Source organism: Sturnira hondurensis, unplaced genomic scaffold, assembly GCF_014824575.4.
Source record: "Sturnira hondurensis isolate 20B ecotype Veracruz unplaced genomic scaffold, ASM1482457v3 Scaffold0008860, whole genome shotgun sequence".
In the NCBI taxonomy this organism is placed as follows: Eukaryota; Metazoa; Chordata; class Mammalia; order Chiroptera; family Phyllostomidae; genus Sturnira; species Sturnira hondurensis.
Window position 1 is genome coordinate 3,814,736 of NW_028081491.1, and position 24,431 is coordinate 3,839,166.

A 24,431-nucleotide genomic window follows, 5' to 3' on the forward strand; every position below is an offset into this window, starting at 1 on the left:
GGGCCACCAGCATGTTCAGAACCTTTACCCTGCAATGGTGGTTTCACCCCTCACTTGTGGGTTCTCTCCATCCATTGCTTCCAGCCTGGGCCCAAGTCTAATCCCTCTCTGCACAGACTACTGCCCTTGTTGCCCCTGGTCTCATTGGTCTTCCCTGCCAAATGGCCTATCACTTTGTTTGATTTCCTTCATCTTGTCTGAAATAGTCTTATTTGTATACACGTATATTGTCCCCCCTGCCCCCCAGACCATGAAGGAAGGGCCCTTGCCATTCTCTGTGCTTTGGGGCCTAGAGCTGAGCCTGATGGACAGTGAATACCAGATGAGCAGGTACACCATGTTATAGCCGCCCCTGAAGTTGGGGAGCTGTGGCACAGTACAGAATGACAGGGAGAGACAACCAAAAAGGATAACAGGTGGGAGAAGAGTGTTGCAAAATATGGACAAAATTATTTTATGCAAAGAAAACAAAACCACCCATATAGTGCGTGGAAAAGGGAAAGATAAAGAGCAAATATTAATGGGTATTTCAGGATGGAAGAATTTCTGATTTTTCTTTTTTGTTTACTTATATTTTTAAGTTATTATAATAAACATTACTTTATNAATGACAGGGAGAGACAACCAAAAAGGATAACAGGTGGGAGAAGAGTGTTGCAAAATATGGACAAAATTATTTTATGCAAAGAAAACAAAACCACCCATATAGTGCGTGGAAAAGGGAAAGATAAAGAGCAAATATTAATGGGTATTTCAGGATGAAAGAATTCCTGATTTTTCTTTTTTGTTTACTTATATTTTTAAGTTATTATAATAAACATTACTTTATTGATTTAAAAAAACATGTTTATTAAAATTACAGAGGAAGGGGGTAGGGGGAGAGAAACATCAATCGGTTGACCCCCATACATGTCTGATGAGTATGTGCCCTGTGAATCCAAGGGCAAGCTTTTTGGTGTAGGAGATGCTGCTCCAACCAACTGAACCACTGGGTCAGCAGAGCAGAAAGTTTTGTTACCCCACTCATTTATGCATTCACTGGTTGCATCTTGTATGTGCTCTGACAGAATAGAACAAACAACGTTGGCCTATCAGGAGGACGCACTAACCGAATGAGCTGCTTGGCCAGGGCCAATAAACATTACTTTTGCAATAAGAAAAAGAATGACAGCTGTATTTTTTAAAGGGAATTAAAAAAGGGTCAATGCCGGGTCAGAATTAGTCCAAGCCACAGCCAGGCCCCACAGGGCCTCTTGCCCCTTGCCACTCTCAGGATGTGGTCCTGGCGATGTAGGTGGCACAGCCAGTGGGTTTCCAGCCAGGTATGGTGGCCTCCATGTCCCTCTGCTTCCCACCAGGTCTGCACATTTATCCCTACCCTGTCCGAAGCACGAACTGTTCTCCAGGCGGTGGACCTGCCCAGAGACCCGGAGGGCCTGCCATGCCAGGAGCAGGACCAGGCAGAACTGGGAGCAGTCAGCCACGGAGGAGGTGGCTGTCCAGCCAGGCTCCGGTTCTATGACCCTTATCCGCGAGCGACGGTGGGACCGGGACCGAAAACTGGACGGGTCATTGGAGGAGCAGTGTGACCTAGGCGTCTCAATCACCTTCCAAATGTAACCATCACCCCGGAACCGCGACGGTGCTACCGGAGGGCACTTCTGGTCCGCTCACAGAGAGGGAGCTCCTGGAGTCTGGTTACGTCCGCGGGGCCAAGGAGCTCCAGATTGCGGGCACGCACTGCCCAGGATAGGCGGTATGCTCTCCGGCGGGGGTCTTCTGTGATCAGGCTCCGAGAACCATAACTTCAGAGCTGACCCCGCAGGAAAAGCTCCGGCCACCCCCAACATCCCTGAAGTCCCTGTCAGCTCTCCACACGCTGAACTCGTTTCCGGGTGCCTACGAGACAGTACACCACTGCCTTAGCCTATCTCGCCTAGGCAGCAGCGCCAGAGGCACAGAAACGCTGACGCTAGAGAGGGTGCACGCGCACGCAGCGAAAGACTCGACGGGGCCCCGCCCCTATCTACGAAGGGTCCCTCACCCAAACCAGCCCTGCCTTAGGCAAGGACTGGCTGCCCCGTGCGCAAGGCTCCGCCCTATTTTACGCAGGATCCTACGCAGGACTCTGCTCTAGCAAACCGGCGGGCAGCGAGGGACTCCGCCCACGCTGCATTCTCTTGAGACTGTGTGGCGGGTGGAGCCGAGGCGAGTTTGTTTACCGTCTCTCCCGGTTCCTCCAGGTTCCATTCCAGCCCGGCTTCCGCGTGCTGAGCTGAGCGAGTGCTCGTAGTCTTTGCAGTGGTGGATCCCCCAGCGCTGGCTCATCGGGGCCAGTCCGACGGGACAGGGGAGCACGAGGCCCAGTTCTGAATGTGGACTGGATCCGTCAGCACGGACTTAGGGCTGCCTCCACCACTTTCTAGCCGCGTTACCGCAGATGAGGTAAAAAAGCGTCTCTGATGGTGATAATAGTGTCGTTTCTGATATCACTGTTGGAAGGATTAAATGAGCTAAAACATCCAGACTAGTGAGTGCTCTTAGAGCAGCATTTCCTGTTTTAGCACCATTATTGAGGTTGTACACTAGAGATGTACAGTGGATTCTCAGAACAGGAACCAGTAAAAACATGTTGTGTCTATTGTTACCATCTTGTGCTAGCTAAGCACTCAGACAGAACTCACTGATGTGAAAATGTACATTGAAATGCGGGATAAAACACAAACCTGCCATGCACAATAACTCCAAAGAACTCATGTAAACACTTAAGCATAGCTCCCCATTTCTAGTGTTGGTTGCATAGAATGACTCACTTCTGAAGAGCAGATAGAAAGGGATAGAGGCGATTTTACAGTGAAGAAACCTAATCAACACAACCAGGAAATCAAGGTCAATCAAGAGTTGTAAGTCATGTTAACTATATGTACCCCAGATGACTCATGAGCAAAACATCAGACCAATTCCAGCTGAGGGACACTCAACAAAATATTTTATCAGCACTCCTCAAAACTGTAAAGGTTGCCAAAAACAAAGAAAGTTGGAGAAGCTGCCACAGACTAGAAGAGTCTGAGGACACACGACAGCTAAATGTAGTGGGTCCTAGAACAAAAAGGGACATTAGGTGAAAAATTGACTGGATTTGGCTAATTTTTTAAAAAATGATTTAAGATCAACTTTATTTCTTCCTTGGGTTTTTATTAATTAAAAAATTTCTAATCCTGCTATATCAGAGAATGTGTTTTTTGTAACTATGAAATTCAGACATCAACATAATTTTCATATTAACCATGCATGTAAGTAAGTTCCCTTAGAGCTGGAAACCTGGAATTATTTGCAAAGGACAAAGTATTTATAAATCTTGCTTATCTGACCAACTCTTAAGTAGCTGTTTAAATTTGAATTAAATATCAGTAAAATCCAAGGAATTTAAAAGCCACACCATACTTTATACTAAAAGAATAAAGATTTTTATTAAGCATTGTAAGTTGCATTCAATAGCCTTCAATACACCACACCACAACCCATCTACAATCAGTCAAACCCAACAGCAGTTCATTCTTGCACAATCCATGAGTTAGGGCAAAACTCCCTTCAACTTACAGTAAGATCCTACTCAGGTCTTGCGGGCAGGGATGGGGAATTACATCTCATTTCTGATCACTAATGTGTGATGAAGAGCATCAGGAGAATTATATGAAAACGAATAAGAAGTGATTCTGATTTCAAAGTACATTGTTTGGAAACATTAACAAAAACATCAAAATGATATAAGTATACCTGCTTCTACTAAATTCTTGATGGGAAAGTTCTCAAGAACAAGCAATTTGATTCCTGCTACAGAAGGTTTTTTTTTTTTTTAAGATCAAAGGGATTTTTTTTTGTTTTTCACAGAATTCCATATTTTGCTAATATGAAGGCATAAAAACAGCAACAAAGAACAAGAATGCATACAGCAGTGAGTACACCAGGGTAATGTTGATATTCAAAACAGCTAGATAATTTTGGGGGTTTTTTAGAATAAATGCAACAGAGGTCAATAATCACAAAATTTTAAGGTTAGAGCAAGATCAGTCAATGACTAAACAGAGTTAACATCTTTTATAGGACTATTACTGATTATTAGCATTTTTGTTTTGCAAATGGGCACATACTGGTAAGAATGGAAGAAAGGACAATAACATGCATAATATTAACTACACACTTTAAAAATTATGAACCATGCAGAAGTTTAGCTCAAGTAGTAGCACTAATGGTCTACGTTCAATTCAAAACCACATAGTTCATTGATCACAGATGCATGGTATTTAAGTCACAAAAAGTTTCAGAACACATTGTGTTGATTTTGAAAGGTCATTTGCATCTTCTATGATTTCAACTTTATCTCCATTTAACTTGCTTGTAAAGTATGTATGATGTACTGTATATTGAAAATCAGCAGAACGGCAATATTACTCTATAATTTTTTTCTTTTGATAGTTGCACTTTTTCTTTTAACACAAAAGAACCACATCAACAGTGATGAAATTTAAGAAAAAAAAAAACTGTGGTTGTGCCTTATTTCTTTCATAATCATAAAATCAAAGCCTTAAACAAAGCTTTCTTGTGAACAGTAATGCAAAATCAAAGATAATGGCATACATATGGTGCCAAATGCTAAAAATGATATTTTAAGCTATATATAAAGACTGCCAAAATTTGTTTTCTTTATAGTTCAAGAAACACAACTATAGGCTTTTGTCGTAACCAGTTTAAACTGTGTGTACTTCATTTTAAGTGTGGGAGTCAAATGCTCTTCATTTTCTTTCTCTCTTTTTGTTTTATTGTAGCATTTTGACTACAACTGGTTAAAACTAAAAATGTGTTTTTTAAATCTCTGATATCAAAGAGGGATCCGAATTTCCAAAGTCCTCATTTTTCTCTTACGGAAAGGAAAAAATGTACATAACTGTAGGCTCTCTTTCTCTCCAGATATTCCTAAATCCTTACCCTTCCAGCATCCTTCACCCTCTATAAAAAATAAGTTTATTCTTCTTGCTTTAAGACAGCTGCCTCCAGAGCATCAGCTCCACGGCAAGCACTGTCTGTGCTTAGTGCATTTAAGTGAGGATTTGTATTGCACGTCTTAGAGTCATTGTTCAAGGCACTTTCCGAGTGGCTGGGGGCCCTGGCGTCGCCTGCACTCCCGTTCATCTGGGAAGCCAGCTTCTCAGCCACTGCTCCGTTTTCAGCCAGGGACCCATCTGAAGACACCGCAGAGGACTTGGATTCCCCGGATCTCGACTTCAGTTCTTTGGCCACTTCTTCTGCTGAAGCAGCATAAGGAGGCTTGCCCTGTTTAAAATGAATTACAACAAGTGATAGGGCAGCTTTTGATAAACAGTTGGAAAGAAGGGGTGCTAACTGAGGTTTGATGGTACTCACTACACATTCAAAAATAGAATATAAAACAGTGTGTGTACTCTCTACTCCATACATACTCCATATACACTATAAGTCTACATACACTCTATACATTCTATTATATACTCTCTATCCTATATGCTCTCTATATATTCTCTATGTATGCAATAACACACTCTGTCTTTGCTTCTGATTGACCTTCATCTGGCAGAAGCTTTTCCTGTTTCAGTGGTGTCCTTCTGTGTCTGCTTCTCAACATCCCTGTAGTTCATGTCATCACGATGAGTGATGAGGGAGATCCCCACTTCAAGAGTCCTAAGTAATCCTTTTGTATAGCGTCAAGCCATTTAAAGTATTGTAACAAACATCCCTTAAGTCTACTCTGAAGTTTCAGACTATGCCTGTGCTCCGTATGACCAACAACTGGCACACCTGCCGGTAACAGGCAGCAGGATGCCCATTTCTACTAGGAAATGAAAAGATGAAGCAATTATTACTGGGCAACTTCAGAAAGAAGCAAGTCTGCACTGATAATTGCAACAGATCTGTGGTTTATCTCTTCTGAATGGGTCTGTCCCTCCTAACAGATTTAAAAGCAATTCTCTGGAAAAAATGAACATCGGGACTGATTCAGCACATTTCCTGAAAAGACAAGACCTCTCTGTAAGGATCTGTAAAGATGACTAAGATCTGTCAGTTGCTTACATCTTCTTAGACCATGGTTTCTCAACCTGATGCCAAGTTTTTAGACCTCACAATTCTGTCATGGACCATCTGGTACACTGTAGGGTGGTTATAAGCATTACTGGCCTCTGCCCATAGAAGGCAGAAGCACTTGCAGCCCAAGCTGTGACAATCAACCATGTCTCCAAACAATCTAGTGTCCCCTAAGAGTGACATTGCCAGGGCTGAGAACCACCATCAGAGACTGACTTGCTGCTGAAGAAAACATTAGCGGCCTTAACCTTCAGATGGTCACTTTTAAGATGAGAAAACTGAGGCCTAGAACAGGTAGCTGCTTACAGATCTTCCAGCTCCACATCCCATCCCCTTCAACATAAAATGGTGATGCATCTAGTGCCTTCCAGTTCTCGCTACTTTGGGAATCAGGGTGTTTGCTTGGTTGAAAATAAAGGCCGTCTGCTCAGCCCAAAGTGGGGCTTAAAGTGCCCATCACCCTCCCCTTAGGGACATCTTCTCCTATACCAGTGACTACCATGTATCCCTCTGGGCTCCATGTATTACACTGTCTTCTCATTTTAGTTTTCAATCTTAGAGTTCAGAAACTTTAATGTAAACTTTTTCAGAAGTCTGTACTACTGTCACTTTTTGGAACCTTGAAATAAATAATATAAAAATATAGGAAGAATAAAATATAGGAGGACCAAGAAGGGGCAAAAAATAATACTGAAGATCTCAAGTACATGCTTTCAAACCTCAAAGCCCATGCTCTCTCAGGCAACAGTCCACTCACTAGACTAAACAAAAACCTGCAGCACACGGTACTGGCGGTGGTGACAGGGTGGCCCCCTCACAAGGCCTGCTGCAGGAACTGCATCCAGGGCCCCATTTGTTAGGGAACCTACCCACAGTCACACTCTGGGAGGGGGGCAGGGATATGGAAGTGTGCATGGAGGATGTAAGAGGAATGAGAAGGAACGTCAGCTTGTACCTCTCTTTCTAGAGCCAATTCTTCCAGTAAGCCTTGCCACTGTGAGGTGTCCCCCCACCAAGTGGCTGACCACAAGCACAGAGCAGTACTGCCTCTTCTGCACACATACTCTTAGAACTAGCCCCACCAGGATGGCAAGGACGGAGATGGGAGAGACAAGACACTCTCGGGAGACAAGCTGCCCTTCGGTATCTGTCCTCAAGATTCAAAAAGACTCCTGTCACCTAAAAATGAGCAACAGTAAGTACCAAGGTGGAACTAAATGTGATGCCATTATAAGAAAGTAAGGGATGAAACAACAGCCTTATGGGCAATAAAATATTTCCAAGGCATGTCCATAAAGTCCCAAGACTGCTCCTTTGATTTCAAAATAGGCTGTGACAGGACAGGACAGGAAATACACAGGTGAAACCAAGAAAAGCAAGGAAGTGAGGTGAAAATCTTAGAAAAGAATTCAAAATAAAAATATTATTCCAAAAATCAAGATTAAACTAGGAGAAACACACCAAATAAATATTGTAATACCTGAACAAAGTGAAAAGGAAGAAAATTTTTACAATCAGAATCAAAGATAGGCAAATGCAAATCAAAACTATATTTGATACTACTTCATACCTACTGGGATGGCTAAACTCAAAGACAAAATAAAAAATTGTTAGTGAGAATGCAGAGGAATCAGAACTCTTAGATACTGCTGGTAGGAATGGAAAATGGTGCAGGCACTTTGGAAAAAGTTTGGCAGTTCCTCAATTAGTTACACTGAATTACCGCATGATAATTCACTCCCATCTATATACCCAAGAGACCTGAAAACGTGTCTACACAAACACTTGCACATGATAATTACAGTTACCAATGCTCTATTGTACAGGGTGGGGCAAAAGTAGGCTTATAGTTGTATATGAAACAGTTTATTCTTAATATTTATTAACTTTTGTATTTCTTCCCATACAAACTATAAATCTACTTTTGCACTACCCTGAGTATTTGATGGTTGTGTGTGAGAGAGTAGATCTTAAAAGTCCTTGTCACAAAGAGAGAGACTTTTTAAATTATGTGAGGTGATGGATTCTAACTAGACTTAATGAGGTGATCATTTTGCAAATAAACAAATGTCAAATCATGTTATATATCTGAAACTAAACATTATGTTTATTATATCTCAAAAAAACTGGTGGAAAAAAAACCAAAATTGTACATATATGTTCAAAGCAGCATTATTCATAATAGCCCCCAAATAAAAAAAACCTAAATGTCTATCAACCAATGGATACAAAGTGTGGTCCATTCACACAATAGAACATTACTCAACAATTAAAAGGAATGGAGTATCAGTACATGCCACACATGTATTTATTTACATGAAAGGTATAGACAGCAAGTCCACTGTGACATAAAACAGATACATGGTTGTTGGGCTGGGGTGGGGTAGTACATGCAGTACATGCAGTGGACTGCTCATGAGTATGTAGTTTCTTCCTGGAGTGATGAATATTTTGGAATTAGTGGTAACTACTGCATGGCCTTGAGAATTGTATACTTTATTTATTTTTTAAGGTTTTATTTATTTTTACAGGGGATAGAGGGAGAAAGAAAGGGAGGAAAACATCAATGTGGTTGCCTCTTGTGTGCTCCTTTCGGGAACCTGGCCTGCAACCCAGACATGTGCCCTAGATCAGGAATTGAACCAGTGACCCTTTAGTTTGTAGGCCAGGACTCAATACACTGAGCCACACCAGCCAGGGCAAGAACTATATACTATAAACAAGTGAATTGTATGGTATGAGAATTACATCTCAAAAAAAGAAAGGGAAGATAAAAAGACATCAAGAGTATGACAAATGCTGAAAAGAAACCCTGAAGGACAGCAGAAGCACGAGAGATTAAAACAAGCAAGGAAAAAGAACAGAAATAAAAAATTACAAATTCAAGAAAACCTTCTGATGTAAAACAAGATTTAAAATTGTGTTTGAAAGAGCACTGACCCAAGCAACCAGTAGCAATGTGTACCACTAAACTTTGACAGAAAAACGAGAAAAAAACAAAACAAAAAAACCTCCACAATTTGGACATTTAAGCCAAAACAGCAAATGACTTCAGAGGGAAAGACAATTATATCATTTTTTTTTAAGTTCTCTACATGCAGACCAGTACAGTCCACTAAAAAAATTTATTTATTTATTTATTTATTCATTCTTAGAGAGAGCGGAAGGGAGAGAGAAAAGAGAGAAATAGCAAGTGTGGTTGCCTTTCACTCACCCCATACTAGGGACCTGCCCCACAACCCAAACATATGCCTTGAGTGGGAATTGAACCAGCGACCCTTTGGTTTTGCAGGCTGGTACTCAATCTACTGAGCCACATCAGCCAGGGAGACAATTTCACTGTTTTTTAAATATTTGATTTATTTATTTTTAGAAAGAGGGGAAGGGAAGGAGAAAGAGTGGGAGAGAAACATCAATGTTTGGTTGCCTCTCATGTGTCCCCTACTGGGGACCAGGCCTACAACCCAGGCATGTCCCCTGACTGGAATTGAACTTGTGACCCTTTGCTCCACAGGCCTGTGCTCAATCCACTAAGCTACACCAGCCAGGGCTAATTTGATTATTATCAGCCTTTGACAGCAAAGCTTTATGAGAGAAGAAAATGATAGCACAGATGTAAGATACTTGGGGAAGAGATGTGAGTCAATGTTTTCAAGTACAGATATACCTTGCTTTATTACTTTCCACTTTATTGTGCTTCACAGATGTTACAATTTCAGCAATCAAAGGCAAGACCCTCCAGGACCAAAAAGATTACAACTCTTTTTATTGAGGTACTTACTTTATTGCAGTGGTCTGGAAATAAACCTACACTATCTACAAGGTATGCCTTAGTTAGGAAAACAACCCCTTTCAAATTGAGTATTTTTTCCATAAGTCCTCCCTGAAGAATGTACTGAAGAAAGAGCCTCAGAAGAATAAAATGGGCCTGCAGACACAGGTTGCTGCGACAGAGATGTACAGAACCTGGACAGATGAGGCTAAAGGAAGTGTGAAGCGGGTTGTTCCTATATGTTCAAATCATGCAGATGGTAACAGCACAGCTATTTTGTTTTTAAATTTCAAGATGGCAGGAGCAGGGAAGCATATGCCAACATTTTACCTGTTCTCAGTGATGGTGCTGGTAACAGCAGTATTAACTGTTCTGAGCTGCCTGTGTATGCAATGTAGGATAAAGTAAATACAAGTTATGGCACATTCCCAGTTAATCATCCCCTAGGTTCTTAGGAACCAAAATTCTCAGGAGGGGAAGATATACAGATATAAACAGTAAAGGTTAAGTAAGATTTCGGAAGCTCTAAATTTGAATTGAAAGAGTTAATATAAACTCTTAGGGTTTTTCACTGAAAAGAAAAAGGCAGACTTCCAGCCAAGAGGAGGCATAGGTAGACACACTATGCCTCTTTGTACAACCAAAATAAAAAACAACATCAATTTAGAAACAAAATGACAACCAGAACTGACAGAAAATTGAACTGTATGGATGTCGGACAACCAAGGACATAAAATAGACACATTTATCCAGACTGGTAAGCGGGGTGGGGTCTGGCAACCGGATGGAGAGGTGTCACAGCACAAAAAGCAGTGGCACCAGGTACCAAAGGCACCTTGGGCGTGCAAGATGGCAGCAGGTGGACCCTGGGTGCACAGGTGGCACCTGGCAGACCCAGCAAGAAGGAGGATTGTGAAGCAAAGCACTGTGCACAAGGCGGCTGACTGGGCAGCCCCACATTTGAATACAGATAAACCTGGAGACAACACCACACAACCCAGAGTCCCAGCATGTGGAAATAAAGCCTCAAAACACTGATTAAAAACACCCGTTGGGGGGCCCTGGCTGGTGTAGCTCAGTAAATTGAGCTCGGGCCTGCGAACCACACAATCACAGTTCAATTCCCAGTCAGGGCACATGCCTGGGTTACAGGCCAGTTCCCAGCAGGGGCCAGTTCCCAGCAGGGGATGCACAAAATGCAACCATACATTAATGTTTCTCTTCCTCTCTCCTTCCATCCCCCTCTAAAGATAAATTAAAAAAAAAAAACCACTTGTGGGGGTTGAGGTGGCAGAGAGACTCCCAGCCTCACCAGAGAGTTCACTGGAGAGACCCACAGGGTCCTAGAATTTATACAAGCCCACCCACATGGGAATAAGCACCAGAAAGGCCCAGTTTGCTTTGGGGAAGCAGTGGAGGGGGCTGAGATCCGAGAGAGAGAGAGAGAGAGAGAGAGAGAGAGACGGGGGTGGGGGGGCAAGCTCCACTGTTCCCTCTCGGACCCCACCCCCAGATACAGCATCACAACCCAGGGACTGGGTTGCCCCTCCTGGGCAAACACCTAAGGTTCTGCCCTTCATACCTAACAAGTAAGACAAGACCAAAAAACAAAAACAAAAAACATCCCAAATGGAAGAACACATCAAAGCTCCACAGCAAATACAACTAAGCGATGAACAGATAGCCAACCTATCAGATGCACAGTTCAAAGCACTGATGATCAGGATGCTCACAGAATTGGTTGAATTTGGTCACAAATTAGATGAACAAATGATGGCTATGCTAAGTGAAATGAAGGAAAATGCACAGGGATCCAACAGTGATGGGAAGAAAAAAAACTGGGACTCAAATCAATGGACCAGAAGGAGAAAGAAACATCCAACCAGAAAAGAATGAAGAAACAAGAATTCAAAAAAATGAGGGTAGGCTTAGGAACCTCCAGGACATCTTTAAATGTTCCAACATCTGAATTATAGGGGTACCAGAAAGAAAAGAGGAAGAGCAACAAGTGGAAAACTTATTTGAAAAAATAATTAAGAGGAACTTCCCCAATCTAGCAAATGAAATAAACTTCCAGGAAGTCCAGGAAGCTGAGATAGTCCCAAACAAGGTGGACCCAAGGAGGAACACACCAAGGCACATCATAATTACATTGCCCAAGATTAAAAATAAGGAGAGAATCCTAGAAGCAGCAAGAGGTAAGGGGACAGTCACCTACAAAGGAGTTCCCATAAGACTGTCAGTGATTTCTCAAAAGAGACTTTACAGGCAAAAAGGGGCTGGAAAGAAGTATTCCAAGTCATGAAAGACAAGGACCAACATCCAAAATTGCTCTATCCAGCAAAGCTTTCATTTAGAATGGAAGGGCAGATAAAGCACTTCTCAGATAAGGTCAAATTAAAGGAGTTCATCATCATCAAGGCCATATTTTATGTAATGTTAAAGGGACTTATCTAAGAAAAAGAAGATAAAAAACATGTACAGTAAAATGACAGCAAACTCACAATTACTAACAACCACACCTAAAACAAAAACATAAAGAAACTAAGCCAACAACTAGAACAAGAATGGAACCACAGAAATGGAGATCACATGGAGGGTTAGCGACAAGAGAGTGGGAGGAGGAGAGAGGGGAAAAAGGTACAGAGAATGAGTAGCATAAATGGTAGGTAGAAATAGACAAGGAGGAGGGTAAGAATAGTATGGGAAATGTAGAAGCTAAAGAACTTATGACACATGAACATGAACTAAAGGGGGGGGATGTGGGTGGGAGAGGGTGTGCAGGGTGGAGGGGAATGAAGGGGGGAGATGGGACAACTGTAATAGCACAATCAATAAAATATATTTCTAAAAAAGAAAAAGGCAGCAGTATGAGTGTTTACATTTCTGCACCCAGCGTATACAATGTGCATATGTATACTTTCTTTCCCTCTAGCTCTGTCTACAGGAAAATCCCAGAAGTTGTGACTTGGTGTGGAAGAAAGGACAGACATAACAACGAAGAAATCAAGTGAAAGCACCATAGTCCTCAGTATGAATTGACAACACTGGTATGAATTCATGAGGATTCTATCTTAAAAAATATATATATATAGTAAAAAGCATTTTCATGTATGAAGAGATGGAGCTGTGTGTACACAGAGAACCAGGAATAGTGACTAACCCCTAACTTCATGGTAGTATCAGAGTGCATTGGTGCCTAGTCTATGGTCTTGAAAAGCTGTTTCCCAATGAAGAAACCAAGAAACTAAGAGAGGTGGCTGTTGCAGGTCTGCTGGGCTGGGTGACCCCCTAGACAGAAAGTTACAGAGGACCTGAGGTCATACTGAAAGGGCCCAGCAGCCTAGGATGAGCAAGGTGAGACTTCAGCACCGCATGCAAACCTTTCCTTTCCTTTCCTGTAAGGGCTGTAATACTTGGGCACCAAAAAGGAGGCAATGGGAAGTACCTATTTATAAAAAAATACCCTAAAAAATAAAGAAAAAGGAAATGATGGGTTAAGAACATCTTCATTCTGCAATCCCTAATGAATAAATGGGCCCAACACATAAAAATAGACAAGCAGACATGAAAGCACACAGGTGCACTCCAGTCTGGCCACAAGGACAAACCCAAGAAGAAAGGAGCACCCAGATCCAGCTACCAGCGTGCAAAAGACATAAACAGAGCCACATGGGGGAACAGTACCATGAGTGTGTACTCAGCAGAATCCAGAAGTCTGTCATGAAATGCCTGCAATGTTCTTTAATAGATAAAGGACAAGAAAGGGAGCAAACTAACGAACAACATAGCACACTAAAAGAAAATGAACAAAACTCTACCATTTGTAGGGACAACACACCTGAATGATAATAGCACGGAGAGGGCACGATAACCAAAAACAGCATCAATTCTGGGTCGTGGTTATTTTGGGCAGAGGGAAGAGGGAGGTGTTGGGATGTGGAGGGAGTAGCCCTTGGTATGGCTGGTGATGTTACTCATCATGTAGTGGGGGCATATGGTATTTGCCTTATAACTAATAAAGCTACATGAGTGTTCTGTGTGGTTTTTGGTCTATATATTTTACATTAAAGTTTTTAAGCAATATGGGGACACATATTCCCTACCACTACCAGCGCAGGAAATGCCCCATTATCCACTACAGTACAGGTGGCAAACACAAGGCCTGCGGGCCGAATCCAGCACTGTACCTTGTTTTATCCAGCCCTGCACCTTGTTTCTACCCTGCGGCAGCACTGAGCTCCTTGCCTGTAGTTAAGGAGTAGTTACATTTATAGTCCTAAAATTACATTGGGCCCTTTGAAGGCAACCTCAAGTCTGATGTGGCCCCTGGTGAAAATGAGTCTGACAGCCCTGCACAGTAACATGCCATGAGGAGCATTTTCAAAGGAAGGGCTCTGGGCTGGAGCCACAGTCAGGCTGTAACTCCCTCTCCTAAATCTGTTGGGTGCCTGAGAGTGCCTTTGGCTCAAAATGCATCTCTGTGAAGGCAGACGAAGGTCAGGGTGGGGCTGGCGGAATCAGGGGCACATTTAGCCATGTTCCTCCCTTTGTTGGATGCTGTGCTGCAAAGAAGGGTGGTCTGTGCCCCACTTTGAGGGAAGGGACTGCCTTTGTACTCGATGTTTGATGTAATTCATCAAAACAAGTTACCCAGATGCTAAGATCACCTGGTAAAGGCAGTTTTATCTTCTCTTGGCCAATTAAGTTTCTAAATATGGGTTATTAATATGAGTTGCAAAAGTATACTCCTCTTAATATATATGTGAATAGCATCAAAATAAACTGTACACCCTGGTTAAATATAATTCAAGAAATGAGACAATATACTAGAGTTACAGCTAACTGATGTTTTAAAAAGGTCATTCCAAAGTGGAAGAAAAGTTCTAGCTCTTTTCTGGAGACAGGCACATGACTTGTTTCCTCTTTGGCTGATGGTTTCTGGGAGAAGTTAGTCAAGATGGTCCAGGAGAAGGAGAAACATACTGTCCCAACACTAATAGTCATGATTTTCTTTTTAAATCCTAAATGTTACTTACTAATATTTTTTAATATAAACAACATTAACAGCCCTTGGTTATTGCCAGTAAATTCCTACGAGCAGAACATGAGCACAGACCTCACGGACATGATTTCAGTCCAGGGACTTTATACCTGGTGAGCACCACACGCCACTACCAAGTCAGATGTTCCATAACATCTGACACATCCCAACAATATCCCCGTTTGGAATGAAAACAGTAGCCTGGAAGATGAGACACCAGGGAGTGAACCAGCACCAGCATTATGTCGTGTTATTACCTGAATCGCACCCTGGTTTTTGTAGCCTCTGCCATAGTACCTCCCACCTCTTCCAAATGTTCTGATCACTGGGGTGGAAATAACTCCTCTTGGACGCCTGAGTGAATAAGAGGACAAAAGCAGAAAGACCTGAATCTGTTTTAAACAGCATTTAACACATATTTAAAATAACAATAAATGGGCCCAGGCTGGAGAGCTCAGTTGGTTAGTGTCCTGATATACCAAGGTTGTAGGTTCAATAACTAACTGGTCAGGGCACCAAAAATCAACCAATGATGACATCCACAAGTGGAATGACAAACTGTTGTTGTTTCTCACTCCCTGGCCCCCCAAAAGACAAAAAAAAAAACAGTATCAAATGGATCTCGTATTTAATCTTATGCTATAGCAAGTATTGAGTTTATTAAATCATGGACATGCCACAGATGGATTCCAAGGGGTCAATCTTATTTTTTGGTCCATATCCAGCACATGCAATTTGAAAAATACACTTTAAAATATTCAAAATTGGTTTACCGAATAATGTGTGGATAATTATTTAATGATTTAAATAATTATATAACGGTACATATAATGCAATACTATGCAACTACTGAGAGTACTATACAGAGTGTATTTAATGATATAAAAATGTTTCTAATAAACTCGTCACTGAAAACAAGCAAGTAAGAGGTCATTTTTAAATTGATATAAATATATTTTCATTGTTCAGCACTTACCCTCTTGCTGGTCCTCCGACAGAAACAACCTGTAGGGGAAATGGCCCACGGCCCCCACGGCCCCGTCTGCTCCCAGCCCAGTGGCCGACTACGGTGCCAGCTATTTCTAGCTTCCCTCCCTGAGAAGGTATAGGTTGGATTCCTACATGAAAAATAGACCAAAAAAAAAATCCTTATTATCCCAGATTTAAAAATGGCAAAGAGAAACAGGCAAGCATTTTCAATTATGGTTTATATTTCCTATGAAGCCCTTTCTCTTGCTTTGTGATGACTTGTGAATTATGTGGAGTGTCTATGTGCACATTATTTGATTTTAATGGTTTTAACTTTTGTTAAAAATACACCTGAGCCCTGGCTGGTGTAGCTCAATGGATTGAGCACGGGCCTGCAAACCAAAAAATCGCAGTTCGATTCCCAGTCAGGGCACATGCCTGGGTTGCAGGCCAGTTCCCAGAGGGGGACACAAAAGAGGCAACCATACATTGATATTTCTATCCCTCTCGCCTTCCCTTCCCCTCTAAAGATAAATGAATAAAAATTAAAAAAAAAAAAACACCTGAAAGCAAGACAAATGTGGTGACTACTCAAATAACCCATGGCAACTAAAATGGGTTACAACTACAAAGTGTGCAAGATAGAAACATATTCCATCATGTGCTGTCCTTGGTGCAGATGGCTTATATATTATTATCTGTTAGGATAATTACTTCCAAGTTTAATACCTTCACCAAACATTATGGAAATTTATCAGTAAAAAGAGCCTGTTACTTCTCATTGTACTGTTAAATTAGAATCCCCTTATGCTGGATCACAAATTCATTGTATGCACCAACTCCTATTAATTATCAGTAGCCTGCATATTCTAAAGTTTTCTGACATGTTTACCCAAGAAAATTCTCTGTTAACTCTCAGTAAAATTTCTGATAAAAATACAACAAAACAGTTGTATTTTTGCATCAAGCATTTTATTTTCTGGAAGATGGAATGGACTATAATAAACTCTTATCATCTAGTTGTTAACCATAATGGTTTAGCAGCTCATCAGTGCTGTCCAATACAGTATGGGATAAGCCTTACATTATCTAGTAGCCACATTACAAAAATACAAAGAAACATATGAAATAAGTATTCATAGCACCTACTTTATTTAATTCAATGTATCCAAAATATTATTTCAACACGTAATCAATATAAAAAACTATTAATAAGATATCCTGCATGCCGCCCCCACCCCCCCCGGCCGCCCCGCCATATTATGTCCTTTCAAAGTGTACTTTTCATTTAGGACACAGCTCAGGTTGGATGAGTTATAGTTAAAGTGCTTGAGGGCCACATGTGGCCACTGGCTAGTATGCTGGACAGCACAGATTTGAGTTCCGGACACAATTTGGGGGAAGTTATGAAGCAGGTTCCTCTTGTGATTTTGCCGTAAGACTTCCCCAGACACCCATGTTTTATCCCAACTACACGCTACCGTGAGTTCCCAGCCTGGGGCTGCACGCATACAGCACACCTCACTGTGCATCAAATGGCATGGGGACAGGAAGAAAAAAGCGCCCAAAAGATGGAGAACCCTTGGGAGGCAAGAAAGGGGCATGCAAATCAAGTGGGGAGGGGTAAATGCTCCTGTGACCACAGAGGGGCTGCATTCATCTGTGAGAGTCTCACTGTTACACAAGATTTCTGTTGCAAGCCTCTATAACTGAGCTGAAAAAGCATTCCTGGTTAAGAAAGCTGCTATCGTCAAGATTACTTAAAAATGTATTTGAATAACCATGTAATGTAGACTTTATGGCCACATTTAAATCTGCACCCCCAAAATGCAGGATTTGTGACAAAGCCACAAGTTGCAGGCTTCAAATTACAGCAAAATCACAAGACATTATTTCAAAACTAAACGTTAGACTTTTTTATCCCTTTCAAGACTAATACAAATGAGAAGAGAAGCCATGGGAATTTAAAATAAACTAACTGACTTATATATCTAATATCAGCTTTTTCTTTTAAAATGTTTCAAATTGTGGTGAGTTTTTATGCCAGGAATTCTACTGCAGCCTTAGACTCTTTTACACATATAAAATCCTCTTTACCAAGAGAAGGATGTTTTGGGGCATAAGGTAGGAAAGACACATCACTGGATGTTAATGGGCAGCTGGTTCTATCACAGGTGATAGTTAGGGAGCCGGGTGCACAAGAAATGCTTTATAAGGACACAGGATAGCCCAGAAGTAAGGCAGAGATGGCTCACAGCAAAGCTACTGCAGAGACCCGGGGGCAAACAGGCTTGGAGGATAGGAGCAGAAACAAATGCCAGGGCAGGGGCCTCATAGAAAGAATGTGCTGCTAGAGTCAGGACAGAAAAGGAAAAGGGAGCCAGAGGAGCAGGGAAGCTGCTGGCAGGCAGAAGCTCTAGGAGGAGGCATGGCATAATTACCGCCCTGCGACTTGCTAGTCCTGCTGCCGTCACTGCCTGAGAAGGCTCCACAGTGTCCTGCTGCCGTCGCCACGCGGAAGGCACGGTAAGCGCCTGTTGCTACAGTTTCCCCATAGGGGCCTCCAAAGCCACAGACTCCTGTGGGACCCGGGAGGAAAGAGATGGAAGAAGCCATGAGGAACCAGGTTCAGGGGAGAGCCCCCGGGTGGGCTTTCAGGAAGAGTGATCCCCGTATCCTCCAGTTTTTGTTCTTACACCATCAACTGCCAGGAAGGGTTTCCCAGCCTCTCTTGTCAACACCAGAACACAGATCCACTGGTACTGAAGGAGCCTCCTGCAACCTGGGACTATCATGTGGCCCAATCAGTTGCTGGGAGGGTGGCCTTAGTAGAGGAGGGCTCCCTGAACCTCACGTGAGAATCTTAAATCATACGTGTGAGCAGAGTTTCCCACGATGTTGACTGATTTTAAAAATCTCATCTCTGCCACAGCTTCTGTAGCTCCCTCTCTCCCTTTCACAGAATCTCTTCTGGACTCAATTTGTCCCCTTCATAACTAAACCTGACAGTTAATTACAAAGTCTCAATGTGGCAAGACATGGCCCACTAAGGCCTGCGTGTGCATCTGTCGTCCCACACCAGCAAGGCCCTACTTGTGGTGGGCATACTCACCTGCAAAGCCCCGCCCTCGGCCCTGAGCTGGGGGTACAGGCCCAAAGTGCCGCGGGTACACAGAAGATGGGTAGAAAGGCAGTGCTGAGGGCGGTGGGAAGGGGAGTGGGAGGCTCTGCCGGGAGAAGTTCAGCCCTTCCAGGATGCTCTGCCGCATCTTTTCTACCTTGGCAGCTTGCTCGGCCTGCAAATCAAGCACCAGCATGTGAAAACGTGAGTCACAAGATCTCCGTTGAATTAGAATGAAGAGGAAAGAAATGACACATGGGCTGCTGTGCAACAGTGCTGTACTAGTTACTTATCTGTAAAAAGTAACAGTCTGCTCAGCAGGACTTGTTTACAGAATGCAAACATGACCGCACTAACAAAAATGCAAAAAAAAACTAAGATACCTCTTAATTTCATAAACAAATATGAATTCCTACTGTCTGAGTGTATCTTCAGGTGAGAACCATTTATTCTAAAGTTATTACTGAACTGTGAATTTGCTTCTCAAAACCAATGGTTAAGTCAAGACAGATCTCACCCACAGTTTTCCTTCTTTCCACTCATGAAGCGCTGGTGGCAGAGCAGTGCGCACAGCTGCCTTCCATTCATGCACCACAGGGCAGATGATGTCTAGTTTACATCTCTGAAGTTTACTTTCCTAATGTTTTAGTATCAGGTCAAGTATTCACTGCATTTTGTAGAAAGCAAACTGAGGCACAGAGTAACAGATGCTTCCAAAAGGAAGCCTGGAGTTCTCCCTTCAGGACAAGATCGGAGCTCTCTGTGAGCTGCCTTTGAGATGATTATTCTGTCATTTTACATTAATCACATGATGAAAAACAATATAACCTGCACAAATATAGATTGCACAACTTGTGTGTGTCAAATTCCCCTGAACTTAGGGACAGCAGCACTGTAACTCAGCTTGAACAAAGCTTCCCTAATGTCCAAAATATATAACTGGAAGTCTTCTAACGACCAGCCTTAATCAGAGAATCTGAAAATCTGCTTACTCCGTAATAGAGTAGTCCTGAAGATCGCATTTTTTGTAGTTTACAAGCCAATTTGAGTCTCTTTCAGGCAATAAGACAAAATAACCTGATAACCGACTTCACTTTATTTTTAAACCAGGATTTTAAATAAATATAGCCGATCCTCAGAATTCATGAGCTCCCCCTTTGTGAATTCATCTACTTGCTAAAATGTATTCGTAACCTTGAAATCAATACTGTGGCATTCTTATGGTAATTGGTAGACATGTGTAGAGCAGTGGACATTTAAGGTGGCGAAGCTCTGACTTTTGCTTCAGCTTTTATACTGTAAACAAGTGTCCTATTCACTGTCTATTTAAAGCCATTTTTAAAAGTTTTGTGAGTGACGTTCCTGTTTGACATGGCTGCAAGCGCAGTGCCGAGGGCTGTGTTCCTAACTGCCAGGCTGTGGTGGAGAAAATGTGTATTAGATTGAACTTTGTTCAGGCTGAGTTACAGCACTGTTGGCCCTGAGTTCAATGTGAGCAAATTGACAATATATATTCTTAAAGATGTCTTCAAACAGAAACACATACAAACAGGGTTATATGTTGATCTGCTGACAAAGATGTTGTGACTGGAGGAGTGCAGGTACCTAACCCTGTATTTCCCTTAAGAGGCGAGGTTCAATATCTGCTAATTCTACATTTGAAGCAAATTCATAGAACATAATTGCAGAGATTAATGAGAATCAAGTGTACTGTGTATATCCAGAGCTCATGGAACTGACATTGATTCAAACAATGACTGGGCCCAATCTAAAAACAGTACCCTGTCACATGAGGTCATTACAAATTTGGTATGAAAGACAATCAATTAGCCAGTGAGTGGTATTTCCCTCTGGTTAAAGGTGGCCGGCTGCTCCCCCCCCCCACCTCTAAGCCTGCATCCTTGCAACTGACCTGACCATCACAGAGGTCGATGAGTGGGGTCTTTTCCCGGCTTGCTTTCAGGAGCTTGGACTGGAAGAGCTTCCCGTCAAAATACATCCACGGACAGCAGTGTTCCCAGGGCACGGGCTGGCCACACGCGTCGTTTGCAAACAAGGCCATGTCCACGCCACTCATGAAGAGAGCTGACAGCTGAATGCCTCTAGGGTCGAGGTTCTCAATCTTTAAATGGAAAAGAGTGATCTCTATGGAGTAAGAGTACTGCATTATGAAGTTCTCGAAACATCTGACTACAACTCTCATGGTTAACAAGGACACCCCTCAACCAAACACCCTGAGCAGATCTATGAACACTGTACGGTGACCTGGCACTGGCCTGTTTCAACACAAAGGCTTTTTATGTTATTTAACAAATTTAAATTTAAGATACTTTTATAACATACTAAAATACAATAGTTCAGTTTGGAATTTGTGACATGTAACACAAGCATAAAGTAATACTATATTTAAGGTTGAAACATGATAAAGTAACAAATTATTTAATAATCTTCTTAGCAGTTAAGAAGCCCACAACTCATTTATGAAATAAACTTTACACTTCAGATTCTATACACTGAATAGAGTGAGTGTAAAACGGAACATTCTAATAAGACTATGCATTTTAAAAAGTTATATTAAAAAACTACTTGGTACAATTTTATTCTAAAACTTGTACTTCATTTACATTATTTTATATGTTAATGTTTTAGATAGCAACTTATTAATTAATGAGACTGTCAAAATGTTTTAGGAGAAATGGATAGCTTATAAATGAAAGAACACAACAACAGAAACACTGTATCTAAACCATGCAGACTACCAGAATCTAGAGACTGTTTCCCTGGTCCTCTCACTTGGTCATTAGTGCTGAGAGCTCTCCTGTGTGCACACAGCTCTCCTACCTCTTCTAGCATCTGATGCACAGGGTGAGAAACACTGACAAATACAGTCAACTCTTGATTATCTGTCTGTGAAGAACCTAGTTTGTGGATTATCCGGGACTGAGTTTTAGCTGCCCTGGTTTCTGTCTTCCCACCTGGCATGCTTATTCTTTAAGGTGTTGGAGTCTCAGGAATGTTATCTTTATGGGTATCAACCTAAGCAATACATAACTGTGGCAGGTAAACTGACTTTTCATTAAAGAGAAAAAGATCACTCTAGTGCCAAATACTGGTGAATGTATTAATATCTTCTGTTTTGTGCTGTTAGTCCCCATTAACAGCTAACAGTGTTTCCCAATTTTTTTAGAAATAAATTTTAAGTCAATGCACTTCAGAACTTCCTGAACCTGAAGAAGTCTGTCCACCCCAAATGGTCTACCATGCTGGCTCCTGCTTCTCCTACTCAATGTTGGGAATGGAAACAAAGCATGTTCAGTTGAGGGCAGGTGGGGTTATGGTGATAGAATTAGATGTATTTTTATATTTATGAGTAGAAATGGTGGGCAATTCAGAAGTAGAAACTGCCTTCTCCAAGAATCTCAAGAGGTACTAATTAAGGGGGGGGGTTCTCCTCCCTAAAAGCTGACATTGTGGGAACATGGCATAGCAGCAGCCTGGCCTCCAGCCACCCTCTCACTGCTGCTATGGCCTCTGGACCAGGTCAAGGCTGAGGGAGAGGCAACGATGCTGCTGGTACTGCGCTAAAGACGTCTGCTCACATTCAAATCGGTGATAGGTGCCACCAGCAGCCTCTGTGGAAGTACAATGTTGCTGTCATTTCTTAGTCACTGGTAGTGTTGGGCACAAACCCTTATTTGACTAATAAAGCTCAAAACTACTCTGGGCAGGTGGCTATTTGAGTGCTGAAACTAAGAAAGGCCAGCCGGTGTGTGGAGCACAGAAGTACCCTAGTTGGAAAGAGTACTGTATTTTTCTGACCATGAGATGCACCTAAGTTTTAGAGGAGAAAAATAAGGGAAAATTTTTTGAAGCAAAAAAATGTAGTAAAATATTTAATAACATAAATAACATAATATTTCACCAATGTAAATGTAAACAGAACTCAACAGCAGCATTAACAGCCATTATTCCTCACAAATAGCAGGTCGGTGGGGCGGGGGTACATCTTATAGTCCGAAAAACACGGTAATCTTGTGAGCTGAGAGGAATGGAGAAGCCTATACTATCCACACACATCACTTATTTGAAATAGCCTCACCATTAGTTGAGGAATTGTTTTTATGGGTTTAAAAAGTGATTTTCAAGGCACTTAGTTTCAGTAATGACAACTACTATCAATTTATTTAAAGAAAAATTCTTAAAAGTTCTCTAAATAATGGGAATAAAATCTCAACTGCTATGTAGATTTGGCTTCATGTCAATTTTAAAAATGACTTTACATAGCAGCTTATATTTCTGTCCCTAAATATTAATTACACAAAGAACACTGTCTAATATTTATGGGTCACTTAAATATTTATCAGACACTGAACTAAATATTTTTACATATATTGTCTCATTTACATCTCAAAAATAGTCTGATACAGATACTGCTCTTAGCACTCCGTTTAATAAACGAAGAAACTGTGTTGCACAGAGCTCAAGATCACAACACTGATAACTGGTAGCACCAGAATCTGAATCTGACCACAGAAATGGCCAAAATATTCACACTTCAACCTCATTTTCTTATACCAAGTAGCATAAAATATTCAAAGTTATCCAAAGTTCCTCAACTAGAGAAATGCTGACAAAATTTTCTGACTACAGGAAATACAAACATGGAATTTAATCTCTGCCCAATTAGCTCAAGAACCAAATTCCAGTAAAATGAGCTTCCCTGACTTCTAATTACTTCTAAGATTCTTACTGTGATCTGTCCTATTTACCTCCATGCACAATCACTGCTACAGGTGCCACAGACATGCTACAACCCATAGGACTATCTTTAAAGCTCTTCATTTTCCAACTTTATCTTTTCCACTTGGCATGTGAAAACATTAAAAGAATGTACGACAATTACAGAGATGTCAAGAGCAAGGAGAAAGAAACTAAATAAAAATTAAATCTGTACAAGGTCCTTCTCCTCATCCTTCACCTGCTCTCCTCCAAACACGGTGTCAATGCTGACTCTACCTTAGTAATTCTATTCATACTTGTAACCTAGGAAAAGAACCTAATATACCAGAGAAAAGTGAGGGCGTCAGTCTGTCCCTGGTCCTCAATGAGTCACCCAGAAGACTCAATTGTTCATGGCTGCAGCGGGTAGACAGAGCACAGACCAGGTGAAACTATTTTAAAGTCACTGTAACTTATGGTTTCAACATATTTCCCCACCAAACATCTCACCAGAAAAGCCAACAAGAGGTCAAACTGTCAAATTCGAGTCTTTTCTTTCTCTCTTTCCTTTATTCTCAAAGCACATAGACAGAAGTGGGAGAAGAAAAACAGGGTCTGGGCAATCCACAAACTGGATAATGGCCCCTAAAACAACACCAAATATCAAGAGTTGACTATATCCTAAACAG

At 41.7% G+C, this 24,431-nt stretch overlaps 1 protein-coding gene and 1 long non-coding RNA gene across 3 annotated transcripts in view; both read right to left on the minus strand.

Moving 5' to 3' along the window:
- Positions 1–3,444: 3,444 nt before the first annotated feature.
- Positions 3,445–24,431, minus strand: part of FAM120A (family with sequence similarity 120 member A) — a 130,727-nt gene continuing 109,740 nt past the window's right edge. The window contains exons 13-18 of one of the 2 annotated variants that reach the window (XM_037056230.1): positions 20,936–21,145; positions 19,015–19,198; positions 18,344–18,481; positions 15,910–16,051; positions 15,191–15,287; positions 3,445–5,331 (exon numbers count right to left, since the gene is read on the minus strand). In XM_037056230.1, the coding sequence (XP_036912125.1) occupies positions 5,023–5,331; positions 15,191–15,287; positions 15,910–16,051; positions 18,344–18,481; positions 19,015–19,198; positions 20,936–21,145 (1,080 nt within the window). In that variant the 3' untranslated portion in view covers positions 3,445–5,022. The remainder of the gene's footprint in view (positions 5,332–15,190; positions 15,288–15,909; positions 16,052–18,343; positions 18,482–19,014; positions 19,199–20,935; positions 21,146–24,431) is intronic. The other variant, XM_037056231.1, reaches the window with a different exon arrangement.
- On the minus strand, positions 16,132–18,335 carry LOC118993726 (uncharacterized). The gene is made up of 2 exons (XR_005067931.1): positions 16,466–18,335; positions 16,132–16,253 (listed from the first exon to the last, which is right to left on the minus strand). It is a non-coding gene; the product is annotated as an uncharacterized LOC118993726 (long non-coding RNA).